We start from the raw sequence: 18,566 nt of genomic DNA, 5'->3' as shown, positions 1-18,566 counted from the left end.
ATATAATCGAGTATAATTAGCTAATTGCAGGATAATTTTACTCAACCCCCCCATATTCATTAGTCCACTTTTGATACATTCCCACAAAAGTGTGCATGCCAACATCCAATTAAGATATACTACACTGCTCAAAAAAATAAAGGGAACACTTAAACAACACAATGTAACTCCAAGTCAATCACACTTATATGAAATCAAACTGTCCACTGAGGAAGCAACACTGATTGACAATACATTTCTCATGCTGTTGTGCAAATGGAATAACAACAGGTGGACATTATAGGCAATTAGCAAGACACCCCCAATAAAGGAGTGGTTCTGCAGGTGGTGACCACAGACCACTTCTCAGTTCCTATGCTTCCTGGCTGATGTTTTGGTCACTTTTGAATGCTGGCGGTGCTTTAACTCTAGTGGTAGCATGAGACGGAGTCTACAACCCACACAAGTGGCTCAGGTAGTGCAGCTCATCCAGGATGGCACATCAATGCGAGCTGTGGCAAGAAGGTTTGCTGTGTCTGTCAGCGTAGTGTCCAGAGCATGGAGGCGCTACCAGGAGACAGGCCAGTACATCAGGAGATGTGGAGGAGGCCGTAGGAGGGCAACAACCCAGCAGCAGGACCGCTACCTCCGCCTTTGTGCAAGGAGGAGCAGGAGGAGCACTGCCAGAGCCCTGCAAAATGACCTCCAGCAGGCCACAAATGTGCATGTGTCTGCTCAAACGGTCAGAAACAGACTCCATGAGGGTGGTTATGAGGGCCCAACGTCCACAGGTGGGGGTTGTGCTTACAGCCCAACACCGTGCAGGACATTTGGCATTTGCCAGAGAACACCAAGATTGGCAAATTCGCCACTGGCACCCTGTGCTCTTCATTGATGAAAGCAGGTTCACACTGAGCACATGTGACAGATGTGACAGTCTGGAGACGCCATGGAGAACGTTCTGCTGCCTGCAACACCCTCCAGCATGACCGTTTTGGTGGTGGGTCAGTCATGGTGTGGGGTGGCATTTTGGGGGGCTGCTCAGCTCTCCATGTGCTCGCCAGAGGTAGCCTGACTGCCATTAGGCACAGAGATGAGATCCTCAGACCCATTGTGAGACCATATGCTGGTGCGGTTGGCCCTGGGTTCCTCCTAATGCAAGAGAATGCTAGACCTCATGTGGCTGGAGTGAGTCAGCAGTTCCTGCAAGAGGAAGGCATTGATGCTATGGACTGGCCCGCCCGTTCCCCAGACCTGAATCCAATTGAGCACATCTGGGACATCATGTCTCGCTCCATCCACCAACGCCACGTTGCACCACAGACTGTCCAGGAGTTGGCGGATGCTTTCGTCCAGGTCTGGGAGAAGATCCCCCAGGAGACCTTCCGCTACCTCATCAGGAGCATGCCCAGGCGTTGTAGGGAGGTCATACAGGCACGTGGAGGCCACACACACTACTGAGACGCATTTGAAGGACATTACATCAAAGTTGGATCAGCCTGTAGTGTGGTTTTCCACTTTAATTTTGAGTGTGACTCCAAATCCAGACCTCCATGGGTTGATAAATTTGATTTCCATTGATAATTTTTGTGTGATTTTGTTTTCAGCACATTCAACTATGTAAAGAAAAAAGTATTTAATAAGAATATTTCATTCATTCAGATCTAGGATGTGTTATTTTTGTGTTCCCTTTATTTTTTTGAGCAGTGTACTTCAAGTCAGTCTTTATGTGTGTTCTCAAATGTTATTTGGGCATCTTACCTAAAAAAACGATTGTGTAATTGGTTACAAACACAATCAGCGCTTTTGTATGTAAAAACGTGTCAAATATGGTTGCCCAAATAATAATTTATAGCTGAATGAACAAATGAGACAAGTTGAGAAAACACATTTTAAATTGACTGAATTCTTGTCAAATTGGAGTTAAGTTTGAGTAATTGTTTTGTTCAGGTCACACTTGGACCGAAAAGTTGAGTAAACAAAAAAAAGGCTGTGGAACCAGTTACTTAATAATAATTAGTTGAAAATATATTTTATTTATATTTTTTACAGTGCATGCATGACCAGGTCAAAATTTAAACAATTATTTTATGTTCATTTCCAGGATTACATTTTGAACAGGATTTTTGGACGAAAATAGTTATAAACAGCAGTTAAAAATAGCTAAATCTCAGACACACAAGTAAAATTGTCAAACGTTTGCCTCCCGACTGTATTTAGAAACTCTGAACAGCGTCGGCAGTCACTCTTTTGTGATCACACAACAAAGACCTTGGAAGTCGTCACACATTCAGACTTTTAAAATACTCCAAACCAGAAGGTGGCAGTAGCTTTGTTTGGCAATGCATATCCGTGCGTCTTGTTTATGGTCTAGATTACCAGACATCTGTGTTTATGTTGCTACTAGCCAGATGGCCACAGCCAGATAACTACATAGCAAGGTGAAGAAGAAACCATTTTATTCACTCTCCATAATCCCAAAGTACCAGCCCATAGCCAAAAATGTAGCTAGCTAACGTTTGGTAGCTAAAGTTAGGCAACTAACTGCACAACTGACACAGGCAGCTGTTTCATGGACACTAGCGAATCTATTGTTATTTACATACAATGTCAATACTAACTACAGTGGTTGGTTAGCTAGCTTGGAGGAATAATTTAGTATTTTGTCTGTGCACTTAGTTAGTTTCCATCCCATAGCCTACATTGCATATTAAGTGTGACTGGCTCATCCGAGGATGTGCGGAAAACTGCCCTCTTTCCTTTTTTTTCCGTTCTTGGCTCCCCAACGTGGGGGTTGGTGCTCTCTGATTGGGTTTCCACTAGTTACCGCAAAGTCCAAAATTGTCTACATCATAAAAATGAATGAAAACAAACATTTGCTTTCTGGTCTTAATTTAAAGTTATGGTTAGGCATAATGTTAGCAGTGTGGTTAAGTTTAGGTTTAAAAATCACATGACTTTGTGGCTGTGGTAACTAATGACGAACCTCTGATTGGCTCAAAATCAAGTTGTTGGCCACTGACTAGAAGCCGTAGGTTCCTCACTACCAGGTTGTCACGCAGCAGCTACCGCTTTTGCTCGAGCAAGAGATGGAATGCCACCCGCTGTGATAAGTACCTTTCAGCAGTGAGATTCTCGGTGTTTCGTGCTTTACATGCACAAATTTCGAGTTTTGATGCAATGTAAGTCTACCAATGTCCTCAGAGAAAATGTAGAAACCACCATGGGGAGTTTTACTGTACAAAATAATTATCTTGAAAAACGACCCATTCAATGTAAGAAGTGTGTCATATCATTAATTCCATTGGCTTCTTATGATGTAAGATTAGTATGCAGTAATTCACGAGAGCTACAATTTAACAACATTGGAATTATAAGCCTTGCTCTCTTCAGTGATGAAGCAGGCCTTGAAGTAAGACATGAATGACAGCCAAGACCACGCCCACTGCCATGTTTGAGTCCTCAGTCGGAGCTAGAGTAGGAGAAAGTAGAGGAGAGAATCCAATTGAGGGTAAATATCACTGGTTAGTTCTACTTTATTGGTGAGTGCTGGTCATCTTTTCCCTATCGGTTGGAATACTGCCGGGCTAAAGCCCCCAAAGATAAATTGAAGCTACGGGACTGAGCTGAGCCTGTTTACAAATCCTACCATTTGAGGCTGTTGTAGTTGGTGCTGCTGTTGCACTAATGGTACCAGTGGGGGTGGTTGCTGGGACCACAGTGGTAGTTGCCAGTGCAGCGGTGGTGGGTACGAGGCTAACAGGGCCAGAGCGGACGGTGTAGCTCCTGGTCAGCACGTTGTCAACCATTACCTGGTTGCTGCTGGCCCTGTCACACTGATTAGGACACTTCTGAGAGGGCCTCGTGGTGACACAGAGATACACTGTACACTCCACGTACATCTGCAGATGACAAGAGACACGATCAACTACACATGCAACACTTGTACTACTGATTGTTACACTATTGTGATCATATAGGCTAACGTCGTTAGAGAGAGTCGGACCCAAGACCACAAAACTCTTGGAGAAACATATTGTGAGAATTTGAAATAAGCATTATACACATTTGATGGCCTTTCAGATGGACATATACTGGTATTCAAACAGAGCTGAAAGGGACAAACACATAGTGGCAGACTGATTGAAGTGGATAAATCAGTAATAACAATAATAAAACATGTTTTAAATTAAATATTATAAACTGGGAATGCTGATTGCCTGACAGCTGTGGTATATCAGACCGTATACCACAGGTATGACAAAAATACATTTTTACTGCTCTAATTACATTGGTAACCAGTTTATAATAGCAATAAGGAACCTCTGTTGTTTGTGCTATATATATATATATATATCTATATTTTTTTTAACCTTTATTTAACCAGGCAAGTCAGTTAAGAACAAATTCTTATTTTCAATGACGGCCTAGGAACAGTGGGTTAACTGCCTGTTCAGGGGCAAAACAACAGATTTGTACCTTGTCAGCTCGGGGGTTTGAACTTGCAACCTTCTGGTTACTAGTCCAATGCTCTAACCACTAGGCCTTAGCCTTGGTATAGCCCTTAGCCTTGGTATATTGGTCATTTGGCACAACCCCTCATGCATTATTGCTTAAGTATGGGATATAGGCACTAGTTAGTTTATTTATTTTTAGTCCCTGGGCTTTAGCTCAACTGGATAGTCATGTTGGCAGGTTCCGGATGCCCGAGAGACAAATGGGAGCACCCTTCATATCCCTGAAGAGAGATACATGGCCAGAAAGACACACCGTAGTTCCTTTAGTTTTGATAGTGCTCAGGTTGATTCGGTATACCCTGACAGTGGGGGTTGAAGTCAGAATCTCCAGGGTTCCATTTCCAGCCGAACACCTGAGAAAGAAGGAAGACATTTCATGTTTTTAATGTAGGTGAGAGAAGCGGTTTCAAAACAGAGGCAGTAAACTATCCATTTCATAGCGACTTGACAAATTGCTACCACCTCAACTGAGTTAAATGGACAGTTTTCTGAAATTCCATGCATTGTTCAGTTCATATGGCTTATTGTAGAGCTTGTATTAAGAACCCAAGTACTCCATTTGGGGTAATAAAAAACAATTAAGATTGGGTAAAAATGTCATAAAACTATTACTGACCCCTGATCCAGGATACAGTGGCTGTCAGCCATGTCTTCTGTCTCGGACTCCATGCACTTGCCCACCATCAGCTCTGCCCTGTCCAGAGTGGTGTTGGAGAACACATGCAGGTCCAGTGTGTCCAGCCTGCTCGCGGTGCGGACCGACATCTCTCGGCGGACACGCTGCGAGAAAGGGAGGAGGTGGCGGAACTTGGGGATTTTAGTTCTGCTAGCCATGGGCCCCTCCCCAGGCCGGTAGAACTCCAACCAGAACTTGATGATGCCGAAGGTCTCCTGTTCCGACGGCATGTTGATGGCATATCGCGGGCCCTTGGCCTCGACGCCGGGGAAACGGCAGGCGAGCGACATAATCAGGGTGGGCTGCCGACTGATGACAGTGTTGCGTACACTTCGCAGGGTGTTGGTGTACACCATCTCTGAACCAGAGTGCTGAGGAGAAAAGGAACAGGATCATGTGTGGATATTCTGGTTCGTTCACACATCACAGCAGACAGTCTGTTAAAACGGATTTATGGAAGGAGCAGTGGCGTGCATTCATGTATGCAAAGGGAAGCCAGGCTTCCTCAAAAAACTGACCAAGAAAAAACATATAAAATTATTTATCTTTCGTCTCTGAGTTTCATCATTTTCCTTCAGGTACAATATTATGTATGCACACATGACTGTAAGTCGCTTTGGATAAAAGCGTCTGCTAAATGGCATATATTATTATTATATTATCTATATCCACAGTAAAACAAAACTTATATCGACATAACCGGAATGGCTGCTCAGCAAGGAAGAAGTCACTGCTCCAAAACCGCCATTAAAAAAGCCAGACTACGGTTTGCAACTGCACATGGGGACAAAGAACGTACTTTTTGGAGAAATGTCCTCTGGTTTGATGAAACAAAAATATAACTGTTTGGCCATAATGGGCAGTTATGTTTGGCTTCACAAAAAGGGGAGGCTTGCAAGCCGAAGCAAAACGTTATCCCAACCGTGAAACAATGGATTGGCAGCATCATGTTGTGGGGGTGCTTTGCTGCAGGAGAGACTGGTGCACTTCACAAAATAGATGGCATGAAGAAGGAAAATTATGTGGATATATTGAAGCAACATCTCAAGACCTCAGTCAGGAAGTTAAAGATTGGTCGTAAATGGGTCTTCCAAATGGACAATGACAACAAGTGTACTTCCAAAGTTGTGGCAAAATGGCTTTAGGACAACAATGTCAAGGTATTGGAGAGGCCATCACAAAGCCCTGACCTCAATCCTATAGAACATTTGTGGGCAGAACTGAAAAAGTGTGTGCAAGCAAGGAGGCCTACAAACCTGACCCAGTTACACCAGCTCTGTCAGGAGGAATGGGCCAAAATTCCCCCAACTTATTGTGGGAAGCTTGTGGAAGGCTACCCAAAACGTTTGAACCAAGTTACACAATTTAAAGGCAATGCTACCAAATACTAACTGAGTGTATGTAAACTTCTGACCCACTGGGAATGTAATTAAAGAAATAAAAGCTGAAATAAATAATTATCTCTACTATTATTCTGACATGCTGTAACCACTAGGCTACCTGCCACCCCAACATTACCTTGCTGGACCATGCTGTAGGTCATGTAACTGTTTGTTTCATGCACTATGCTTTGTGGACTTCATCAGACAGAGGTTTCTTTCCGGTTTTGTGATGAAACAAAGGTGTAGTTGAATTTATTCTGCCACTGTGTCTTCTTATTGTCTCAGTCTTAGGCCTATATATCACAGTGGCAAGGCATATGAACTAACAGGTTATATAGCAAACAAGGTAATTATCACAACATGTAGGTTGTAATATGGCATTTTCTCTGGCTTGGCTTTTCCAGTTATTTTACTCATGCACCACTACTGGGACGGAGCCAATGTAAGTTTTGCATTTGATAGAGTGGGCGGAGTCTCGTACCACTCTCTTAGTGCCGCAGCCAGTCAGAGAGATGCGGGCCATCACATGGGTAGAGTTGGACGTGACACTACAGGAAGGATGGTTGAGCTGGAGCTCTGACACAATCAGGTTCTTCAGAGTGGAAATGGGGAGAACCAGATGCATCTCAGTCTCCCCACATGTAAGCTCTGGAAGGAGACAGAAATAATAATCATATACGGGACATAGAGCTTTTTAAGGACCCACATTGTATAAATGAAAACAAAAACAAAAATAAAGGACTCAAAACAAAATATCAGACTAAACAAAACATGAATAAAGAAGAAAAAGAGTGTGATGTATCTGTGTATGGGGAGGGATCTGGATAGGAACCTGGGTTAGGGTTATGGTGAAGAGGGGAGGGATCTGGATAGGAACCTGGGTTAGGGTTATGGTGAAGAGGGGAGGGATCTGGATAGGAACCTGGGTTAGGGTTATGGTGAAGAGGGGAGGGATCTGGATAGGAACCTGGGTTAGGGGTTATGGTGAAGAGGGGAGGGATCTGGATAGGAACCTGGGTTAGGGTTATGGTGAAGAGGGGAGGGATCTGGATAGGAACCTGGGTTAGGGTTATGGTGAAGAGGGGAGGGATCTGGATAGGAACCTGGGTTAGGGTTATGGTGAAGAGGGGAGGGATCTGGATAGGAACCTGGGTTAGGGTTATGAGGGGAGGTGAAGAGAGGAGGGATCTGGATAGGAACCTGGGTTAGGGTTATGGTGAAGACTGGATAGGAACCTGGGTTAGGGTTATGGTGAAGAGGGGAGGGATCTGGATAGGAACCTGGGTTAGGGTTATGGTGAAGAGGGGAGGGATCTGGATAGGAACCTTGGTTAGGGTTATGGTGAAGAGGGGAGGGATCTGGATAGGAACCTGGGTTAGGGTTATGGTGAAGAGGGGAGGGATCTGGATAGGAACCTGGGTTAGGGTTAGGTGAAGAGGGGAGGGATCTGGATAGGAACCTGAGTTAGGGTTATCTGTGAAGAGGGGAGGGATCTGGATAGGAACCTGGGTTAGGGTTATGGTGAAGAGGGGAGGGATCTGGATAGGAACCTGGGTTAGGGTTATGGTGAAGAGGGGAGGGATCTGGATAGGAACCTGGGTTAGGGTTATGGTGAAGAGGGGAGGGATCTGGATAGGAACCTGGGTTAGGGTTATGGTGAAGAGGGGAGGGATCTTGATAGTAACCTGGGTTAGGGTTATGGTGAAGAGGGGAGGGATCTGGATAGGAACCTGGGTTAGGGTTATGGTGAAGAGGGGAGGGATCTGGATAGGAACCTGGGTTAGTGTTATGGTGAAGAGAGGAGGGATCTGGATAGGAACCTGGGTTAGGGTAAGGGTTTGGGTTATGGTGAAGAGAGGAGGGATCTGGATAGGAACCTGGGTTAGGGTAAGGGTTTGGGTTATGGTGAAGAGAGGAGGGTCTTTGTAGTGTATTTATTTGCATGTATGTGTGTGTCTTTTCCATATTGGTTGGAAAGAGACGATATATCAAGAGCCAGCCAGCCAGCCAGCCAGTCGTGGATATCAACTACACAGTGTGTTCTATACCTGCTCCAGTGGGAAAGGTCTCCATCTGTCCTGGAACAGAAAAAAAGGTGTATATTATGAACATATTTTGAACCAAATATTGCACCTTTACCTCACCCCGCTTTCACCACTGTAAACAACTAAGAAACGATCCTTTCACCACTGTAAACAACTAAGAAACGATCCTTTCACCACTGTAAACAACTAAGAAACGATCCTTTCACCATGCTTCTAAGAAACGATCCTTTCGGACTGAAACAACTAACACGCATGCACCACTGTAAACACTAACACGATCCTTTCACCATGCTTACTCTCGGACTGATGCACACACGCATGCACCACACACACACACACGCACACACATGCAACACACACACACACACACACACACACACACACACACACACACACACACACACACACACACACACACACACACACACACACACACACACACACACACACACACACACACACACACACACACACACACACACACACACAGAGTGGAAGAACTGTTCTTGTCCTTACTTTGGTAAAGCCACACACATCTGGGTTCAGACTGCAAACTGTGAAGAAAAAAGGTTGTGTAAAGTACATCAGACAGGTTGGTTATAACATATGCCAAAACATTATTGGTTGTTGACAAAAAGTTACCTGTTGGTGTTGGCCAGGAAACAAAGGGGCAAAAGAGGGGGGGGCAGGTTACTGGGGCTCCGGACCCATGTGAGATTCATGGTGGCCAGGGAACCCTTGGTTTCCAGCGCTGTCCTGAAGAGGCCAGGGGGACCAACCACCGCTATTTCTGACACGCTGAAGAAGAGACATACCGCAAACACAGTCAACACAGTAGAAATATGCACAGCAACTGACTAACTTCTCCATTAGAAATCCCCATTGAAAGTTTTGAAAACAACCCGTTTGTAACTTTTACACACAACTGAGAGAGAGAGAGAGAGAGAGAGAGAGAGAGAGAGAGAGAGAGAGAGAGAGAGAGAGAGAGAGAGAGAGAGAGAGAGAGAGAGAGAGAGAGAGAGAGAGAGAGAGAGAGAAACACACCTCTCTAGGTTGAGTATTATAACACACCTCTCTAGGTTCAGTAGTATAACACACCTCTAGGTTCAGTAGTATAACACACCTCTCTAGGTCAGAATGAAAGGTGACAGACACGTTGATCTGCTCATAGGGCAGAACGTAGATGGTGGCTCCCCCTGTTGGTGTCAGTCCTGTAGTGACCGGCTCAGCAGTGCAGCTTGAGGACGCCTCCTCCACTGAAACCAAGAACAAGACAGAAGGTTATTTAGTTTTAAACAACAATCTTTTTAACCTCCTTCAGGTATCATAATGTATATGATTGCTCATTTTCAAGAACTTTGGGTGTATCTCAATATAAAATGTTGCTATACAATTTCAACACAGTAGTTAGTAATTGATGAATTACCCATATTTATGTTGCTACCGGTACATAAATATGGGTAATTCATCAATTACTAACTACTGTGTTGAAATTGTATTTTTCAAGAGCGCTTGATAAATCAATCCCAGGGTGCCTCAGTTCAATACTGAACAACACAGCGACATTATAGAGTCCAGTATGTAGAGTTATTGAGAACAGACCAGCAGAATATACCTGATTCATTTCCCCCTAAAACAGGCCCATCAATAAAGAGAAGACCGCGTGAAATAGTTTGTGTGTGTCAGTCTCACCTGTAAGGGACAGGTGCAGTGGGATGGAACTGAGTGCTTTGGGTTTGTTGGTTTGGGTTTGGCGTGAAAAGTCCTCCACCATCAGCTGCACAGAGTATTGGCCAGCGGACGATTTACCGTTGTACAACAGCGTACACGTCTCCTATGAAGTAGCAATTTAAACAAATTCAACAACATTTATTTGAAAACAATTGTTCTTTGTTTTCCGCAGAGCACATGCCTGAAGCCGAAAGTCTAGCCCTAAAAAAACCAGTCCAACAAATAACTCTAAACTGGTTTAACCTCCCCGCACATTTAGATGGTACATGATGCATCCATAATGACCGATTCATGTTTGATATTTCTCTGGATAGGAATGAAATCCCACACGGTTCTCTTTCTTGCACCTTTTCTTGGCGGTTTGGGGCATCGTAACAGTCACTGCTGTGTGGACTAACACAAAGACACAGATAAGTTAAGACTCACCTCCTCCATCCTCAGAAAGTTGTACTGGGGGCAGTCAAGGCATTCTCCAAGGTCAGCCTGGGCAAAGCGACAGAGCACTGTGTCCCCATCCATGTCCTTCACCGTCAGTGGGAAGTGACGTGGACAGTTCACACGAGCCCTGACACAAGAATAGATACTCAGTTAATATCATATGTAACTTAAGAGTTTTCTCCCCACTTTATTACATATATAAATTCCTCCTGGCAGCGTCATTAAATAGTACCCGCAAAACACCAGCCTCAACGTCAACAGTGAAGAGGCAACTCCGTGATGCTGGCCTTCAAGGCAGAGTTCCTCTGTCCAGTGTCTGTGTTCTTTTGCTCATCTTAATATTTTATTTTTATTGGCCAGTCTGAGATATGGCTTTTTCTTTGCAACTCTGCCTAGAAGGCCAGCATCCCAGAGTCGCCACTTCACTGTTGACGTTGAGACTGGTGTTTTGCGGGTACTATTTAATGAAGCTGCCAGTTTGAGGCATCTGTTTCTCAAACTAGACACTCTAATGTATTTGTCCTCTTGCTCAGTTGTGACCCGGGGGCCTCCCACTCGTCTTTCTATTCTGGTTAGCGCCAGTTTGCGCTGTTCTGTGAAGGGAGTAGTACACAGCGTTGTACGAGATCTTCCGTTTTTTGGCAATTTCTCTCATGGAATAGCCTTCATTTCTCAGAACAAAAATAGACTGACGAGTTTCAGAATGAAGTTATTTGTTTCTGGCCATTTTGAGCCTGTAATCAAACCCGCAAATGCTGATGCTCCAGATACTCAACTAGTCTAAAGAAGGCCAGTTTTATTGCTTCTTTGATCGGGACAACAGTTTTCAGCTGTGCTAACATAATTGCAAAAGGGTTTTCTAATGGTCAATTAGCCTTTTAAAATGCTAAACTTGGATTAACTAACACAACGTGCCATTGGAACACAGGAGTGATGGTTGCTGATAATGAACCTCTGTACGCCTGGGTAGATATTCCATTAAAAATCTGCCGTTTCCAGCTACAATAGTCATTTACAACATTAACAATGTCTACACTGCATTTCTGATCAATTTGATATTATTTTAATGGTAAAAAATGTGCTTTTCTTTAAAAAACAAGGACATTTCTAAGTGACCCCAAACTTTTGGACAGTCGTGTATCTTATAAACAATAAGTCAGACACACAGGCAGTTTGAGGACTGGGACCCTGTTTTGAGAGACTTGAAGAGGCTGTGGCGGAACCGAAGAGCTTGACAATCGGGATGAGATACAGAGGAGAAAGAAAAAAGTATGGAAAGGGATAACGGTGCTGAGGAAGGGAGGAAGGAAGGAAGGAAGGAAGGAAGGGAGGGAGGGAAGAAGGAAGGAAGGAAGGAAGGAAGGAAGGGAGGGAGGGAGGAGGGAGGGAGGAAGGAAGGAAGGAGGGAGGGAGGGAGGGAGGGAGGGAGGGAGGGAGGGAGGGAGGGAGGGAGGGAGGGAGGGAGGGAGGGAGGGAGGGAGGGGGAGGGAGGGAGGGAGGGAGGGAGGGGAAGGAAGGAAGGAAGGAAGGAAGGGAGGGAGAGGAGGGAGGAAGGAAGGAAGGAAGGAAGGGAGGGAGGGAGGGAGGAAGGAAGGAGGGGGGGAGGAGGGAGGGGAGGGAGGAAGGAGGGAGGGGAGGGAGGAGGGGGAGGAAGGAAGGAGGGAAGGAAGGAAGGGAAGGGAGGGAGGAAGGGAGGGAGGGAGGGAGGAGGGAGGGAGGAAGGAAGGAAGGAAGGAAGGAAGGGAAGGAAGGAGGAAGGAAGGAAGGAAGGAGGGAGGAAGGAGGGAGGAAGGAAGGAAGGAAGGAAGGAAGGAAGGAGAGAAAGGGAGAGAAGGAGGGAAGGAAGGAAGGAAGGAAGGAAGGGAGGGAGGGAGGGAGGGAGGAAGGAAAGAAAAGGGAGGGAGGGAGGAAGGAAGGAAGGAAGGAAGGGAGGGAGGGAGGGAGGAAGGAAGGAAGGGAGGGAGGGAGGGAGGAAGGAAGGAAGGAAGGAAGGAAGGGAGGGAGGGAGGAAGGAAGGAAGGAAGGAAGGAAGGAAGGAAGGAAGGGAGGGAGGAAGGAAGGAGGGAAAGAGGAGAGAAAAGGGTCCAAATGTATCAGTCATCATGACCAAATAAATCACACTACATATCAACAGTCAAAACCATGAGAATGTGTAGACTAGAGTAAACAGAGTAATGTTTTTATGTGCAGTTCAAGACTCAGGTCCAGGTTACAGTGAGTTGAGTTACCTGAGAGGAGGAGGCAGGCTGCAGTAAGGGGGCTGGTTTAGTCTCAATGGGTTAGACTGGTTGGAGGGTCCAGCCCACAAGAACAGAAACACATTCACGTTGGACCTAATTCACAGTTACAGGGGAGTCAAATAAGTATGTTTGTTTTTCACTTTTCCTGAAATGGTGTGACATAACCTGCAAAAGGGTTGCTTTATAACACATAGACAACATAATGCATATGATATAAAGTAAGAATGATCAGTCATGAAACTGCATTATACATTAATGTTCTGAATTGTGAGGACTGAGGAGGTCTAATGACCAACTGCATTGAAGTAAGTTTGTGTAACATTTTCACCATTATGAAACCAACTCATGAAACCTTACGGTCTTCAATGTTGCGGAAGCCAGCGCTGAACATGACCAGTCAGTGTGTATTGATTCTATAGATGTTCTACAAAAGCACATCAAATGGTCACGGTGTAGTAATAATAATAACAGGTCTCTCAGCGAATCACATACCCCACATTCACGTTGGCCTTGTAGTTGCTGGGAATGGTCCTCTGCCATTGGCGGACACACCAGCCTGAGGCGGGCTTCTGTCCTGTGTAAGGTAAAGAGGTGGTATGCACGACACAGTCTTCCCCTGTCTGACACACTCCGGAGAACGTAGGACAGGGAAGGGCAGAGATCACGGTGTAGTGGGCCCTCACCTGCCAAAGGTGACGTGAGGTCAGGAGGTCATATAATTCATTACATGGTAACAGTGAGGAACTTGCTTTTCGGAATTCAGCACAATCACTGTCTACCTGTTATTGGTGCCTAAACCACACTGTAATTATTGGCTATTTACCATTTCATTAAGCAAATTGAAACAAACAAAAACAATGAAAACAACAGGTAAATCCCAGAGACTGTAAAATACCAGTGTAGTAAGTAACCTGGAGGGGCTGTGTGTTTACAGCTGGGAGGTATAGCAAGAACCTGTCAGGCTTCGAAGAGTGATGGGTGTGGAGTCAGGCTCAGAGAGCAGAGGATGATATTCGTGACAGAACCAATCAACATGGATTTGTAATTCATTTGAATACTGTGCACATGTGCATCATAACATAGAAAGCCTATCATTATTGCAGTGCATATTTTAGGTCAATCCTGACATTCCTAATACACAATGTTAAAAGCTGACAGCATTGGTAATTAACAATGTGTAACCTCACCATATTTCCTCCACTCTTCTCTAGAGGGACAACATTGACCACTGCACCCAGAGAGGTGGCCTCACAGACAGGGTAGGACAGGAGCAGACCTAGGGCCATAACCAGGTGCCCCAGAAAAACTTGGATCAACATCAGAGCTTTTCACACAGGGATGTGTGTCGAAGGAAGCTTGGGCCTCTGGTGACAGAAATGGATGTGTGTCGAAGGAAGCTTGGGCCTCTGGAGACAGAAATGGAGGTGTGTCGAAGGAAGCTTGGGCCTCTGGAGACAGAAATGGATGTGTGTCGAAGGAAGCTTGGGCCTCTGGAGACAGAAATGGATGTGTGTCGAAGGAAGTTTGGGCCTCTGGAGACAGAAATGGATGTGTGTCGAAGGAAGCTTGGGCCTCTGGAGACAGAAATGGAGGTGTGTCGAAGGAAGCTTGGGCCTCTGGAGACAGAAATGGAGGTGTGTCGAAGGAAGCTTGGGCCTCTGGAGACAGAAATGGAGGTCAGTTAGAGGGCAATCACAAACATGAAACACAGACAAACACACTCACTCTTATTTTACAAAACAGGATCAATATTGAGACAATGACCAAACATTTGTAAATGTGCTAGTAGTAACACAACTTAAATTATTGTTGTCTTTGTAAAAGTCAACAGGACATCAACACATCAAGGTTAGAATGTTATGAATGTGGACATCCCTGTTGTTTTTGTATAATGTCTCATTCTTTTCCAGTTCCAACACACATTGTTATGGAGACTTCTCTGTCAATAACAGCTACTTTTCAGATTTCCCCTCCCCACTCAGACCACTCCCATACAGTCCTTGCTTGAGAAAAACATTTCTGATAAAAAGCCATTTTTGCCCATTTTAATGGGATAATCTATTACAGTAAGGTACCAAATGTTACCCAGGAATGTGGTATTGATATAAAAACGACTGCATTGGGCCTTTAAGGAGTAATTCAAAGACTGAGGAATTTCAAGAGTAACCTAATTTACCCTCATTGGGTTTCAGTGTTACAGGGTGAAAACTATGACCTGTTCATTTGTATGTGGGGATGGTATGCAAAGAAAATCTATTCTAAGAATTCAGTTTTAAAAGTTACAAACACTGTCCTGTATAACTTCTAAATATGCTGATCTTATTGGCTGTCAGTCATTTCATCCATAGCTCATTCAAAGAATGAGATCTTACATTTCTCCAGCCCTATCCCTCTGCTTTACAGAAAACCAAGTGGTGGGCTGCAATTGACTGACAGACTAATTAGGCCTTACTCAAGGACACTTCAGATTCCTGAAAGTCTATGGTAGATTCCATACACCTTGTGTCCTCTCTCCTCGTTTCCTTATCAGAAGCTATTGGATGAGAAAACCAGATGTCCTGCTCCTTTGACATTCTCCTCCAATGGGTTTTGAGAAGGAAAAAAGGAGAGAGGACGCAAGGCGAATGCAATTGAGATCTTCCTCAAGGCTGCGTTTTGTACATATAATATGTACATATTTCTATTTATTAGGGATCCCCATTAGTTCCTGCCAAGGCAGCAGCTACTCTTCCTGGAGTTTATTAGGGATCCCCATTAGTTCCTGCCAAGGCAGCAGCTACTCTTCCTGGGGTTTATTAAGGATCCCCATTAGTTCCTGCCAAGGCAGCAGCTACTCTTCCTGGGGTTTATTAAGGATCCCCATTAGTTCCTGCCAAGGCAGCAGCTACTCTTCCTGGAGTTTAAGGATCCCCATTAGTTCCTTCCAAGGCAGCAGCTACTCTTCTTGGGGTCCAAACACATTCAGGCACTCACATTACATATAAAACAAAAGATAAAACAGTACATCATATAACATTATTACACCACTACATGTCTACAATACAAAATGTATATACCACCATACAACAATATTACAAAGTACGTGTGTGTAGAGTGTGTGTGCTAGCGCTTGTGTGTTTATGTGAGTGTCTGTACCTTTGTGTGTGTCTCTTCACAGTCTCCACTGTTCCATCAACTGTATTTTTATCTGGTTTTTAAATCTGATTCTACTGCTGGCAACAGTTACCTGCTGTCGAATAGAGTTCCATGTAGTCATGGCTCTATGTAGTCTATTCTGGACTTGGGGACTGTGAAGAGACCTCTGATTCTACCTTGATGTTGGAGGCTTCCCTTAAAGAACACACTGTGTTCTGTTAGACAGGTAAATCTTTATCCACAATATAGCAAGGGGGTGTAAAGCCATAACTCATACGTTTTTTTCCAGCAGCAGACTAAGATCAATAATGTCAAAAGCTGCCCTGAAGTCTAACAAAACAGCCCCCACAATATTTTTATCATCAATTTCTCTGCCAATCATCAGTCATTTGTATAAGTGCTGTGCGTGGTGAATGTCCTTTCTATAAGTGTGCTGAAAGTCTGTTGTCAATTTGGTTATTATAAAATATCATTGGATCTGATCAAACACCATTTTTTCCAAAAGTTTACTAATGTTTGGTAACAGGCTGATTTCAGGTATTTGAACAAGTGGGCTTTACTATTCTTAGGTAGTGGAATGACTATTGCTTCCCTCCAGGCCTGAGGGCACACACTTTCTAGTAGGCATATCTACCTCAAATCCCTGCACATCGACTCAGTACTTACCCCATGTAAAAGGCCAAGTTATAATTACTCATGTATATATTCCTGGTTTTTCTTTTTCTATTATTTCTCTATTTTTCTCTCTGCGTTGTTAGGAAGGTTCCGTAAGTAAGCACTTCACTTTTAGTCCACACTTGTTTATGAAGCATGTGACAAATAACATTTGATTTAAACGTAGTTTGAGTACGGAAATAAATGACCTGTTAGACACCACTTCAAGGGACTTGAGGGTAAGTTGGTAAAGATACATTGAATTAGGGCGTCTCAGAGAAGGAGTGCTGGTCTAGGATCAGATCCCCATCTTATTTATTATGATCTAAATCCAAGATCAGACGGCTATTCTACAAAGGAGGATCAATAAGTTAACCAGCTAAATTGCCTAAATATTCTGAAATAACTTGACATTTTTTCTAAGATAAGCTTCAAATGGGCATGGACTAATTAACACAAAATACATTTAAGTTGAGCATAATGACCCAGAAAATCTATAGTCATGTCTAGTTGTTGATCAAAGTTAGCTGCTTAACTCATTGATTCTGTTTTGTAGTATACCTCTCAGGTCTCCTACTTCAGGAGGCTTTGTGAATACAGGCCCAGGTTGAAGGTCAAAGTGTGTGCAGGCTTTTGTTCCAGCACAACGAACATACCTGACAACCACCAGGCCCTGAACTATGTCAGGTGACCAGAAAAAAATTCAGCACCGCAACAATGACCAGAGAACATTATGTTACAGAAGGAAACAGACTACTTCCCTTAGAAGCAATTGCTACATCAATTTTAGTACTTTTAAATTAGACTGAATTCATTGAATATTACTTTTAAATGCATCATGTCAGTTCAGTCTTAACCCATCAGAACCAATAAGCTTGTTTTACCACTATTTCCAAAAACAAGTGAATTTAACTGTAGCTTCATAACAATTTTATATTGTAGCTGGTCAGTCTTCGCATTCTCAGCCATCTATGAATTTGAGTGGTTACATTCAGTCCCATCCCTCAGCCATTTACCAAATCAGTGGTGGGGTGGCAACTTTGTTAATGTTCAAAATGCAGATTTCCCCCTTTAAAAAGAGCTCATACCATTGACCCTCCATCCCTTTCCTAAACACAAGGACGTGTTAGAATGTGTGGAATCCAGATGTTTTGACCATTGGTCTATGCCAAGTATAAAGAAACTTCACAGGCTGCGTTTACACCGGCAGCCCAATTCAGATCTTTTGCTAATTATATTTCTACCACCCCATAGCAGATGTGATATGGGTGGACAGTCAGCAAAACAAATCACAAGTGGGTACTCAAGGTTCAGTGTAAACAGCCATAGCAGCTCAAATCTCATCACAACCAAAAAGTATACTGATTTGTCAGAAGCCCAGCCACATTACCAAAAAAAATATTCTGATTTAAAAGTTCAGGAATCTCTTCCCTCCAATACCAACCTTAAATCACTCAACCAAGGGTCTCCTGGTGTTCAGACAGACAGCTGTCAGCGAGTTGAGTGGTCCGATAGGAAGTGCAGGCTGCATCTCAGCTTTCACATTACCTAGTACGTTGCTGGGAATGCACTTGAGTGAAAGATGCTAAACTGGCTGGACCAGTGGCTCTGACTAAGAGGAAACGGTATGACTAAATTACAATGAGTGACGGATTTTTAGCACAAGCTGAAACTAAGCCAAGTAAATGGCATTTTGTAGTCTAATTATGGCTTAACCAATTGAACATTCCTCACTAGGATATCCAGCAGGACAGAACAAATGGTTAGAG

The 18,566-nt window shown here is 44.0% G+C and overlaps 1 protein-coding gene across 1 annotated transcript; it reads right to left on the bottom strand.

Moving 5' to 3' along the window:
- Positions 1–1,995: 1,995 nt before the first annotated feature.
- On the bottom strand, positions 1,996–18,353 carry LOC124018108. The gene is made up of 15 exons (XM_046333381.1): positions 18,242–18,353; positions 14,196–14,666; positions 13,501–13,691; positions 12,997–13,101; positions 10,757–10,895; positions 10,292–10,433; positions 9,723–9,855; positions 9,242–9,397; positions 9,116–9,153; positions 8,603–8,632; positions 7,036–7,202; positions 5,113–5,543; positions 4,750–4,849; positions 3,629–3,881; positions 1,996–3,451 (listed from the first exon to the last, which is right to left on the bottom strand). The coding sequence occupies exons 2-15, from the start codon at positions 14,325–14,327 to the stop codon at positions 3,369–3,371; spliced, it is 2,100 nt and encodes a 699-aa protein (XP_046189337.1). The 5' UTR covers positions 14,328–14,666; positions 18,242–18,353; the 3' UTR covers positions 1,996–3,368.
- Positions 18,354–18,566: the final 213 nt, after the last annotated feature.

The sequence above is a fragment of the Oncorhynchus gorbuscha genome, unplaced genomic scaffold, assembly GCF_021184085.1.
Source record: "Oncorhynchus gorbuscha isolate QuinsamMale2020 ecotype Even-year unplaced genomic scaffold, OgorEven_v1.0 Un_scaffold_390, whole genome shotgun sequence".
NCBI lineage: Eukaryota > Metazoa > Chordata > Actinopteri > Salmoniformes > Salmonidae > Oncorhynchus > Oncorhynchus gorbuscha.
Note: the sequence above shows the minus strand (reverse complement) of the source record. Positions and strands in the feature narration are given on the sequence as shown.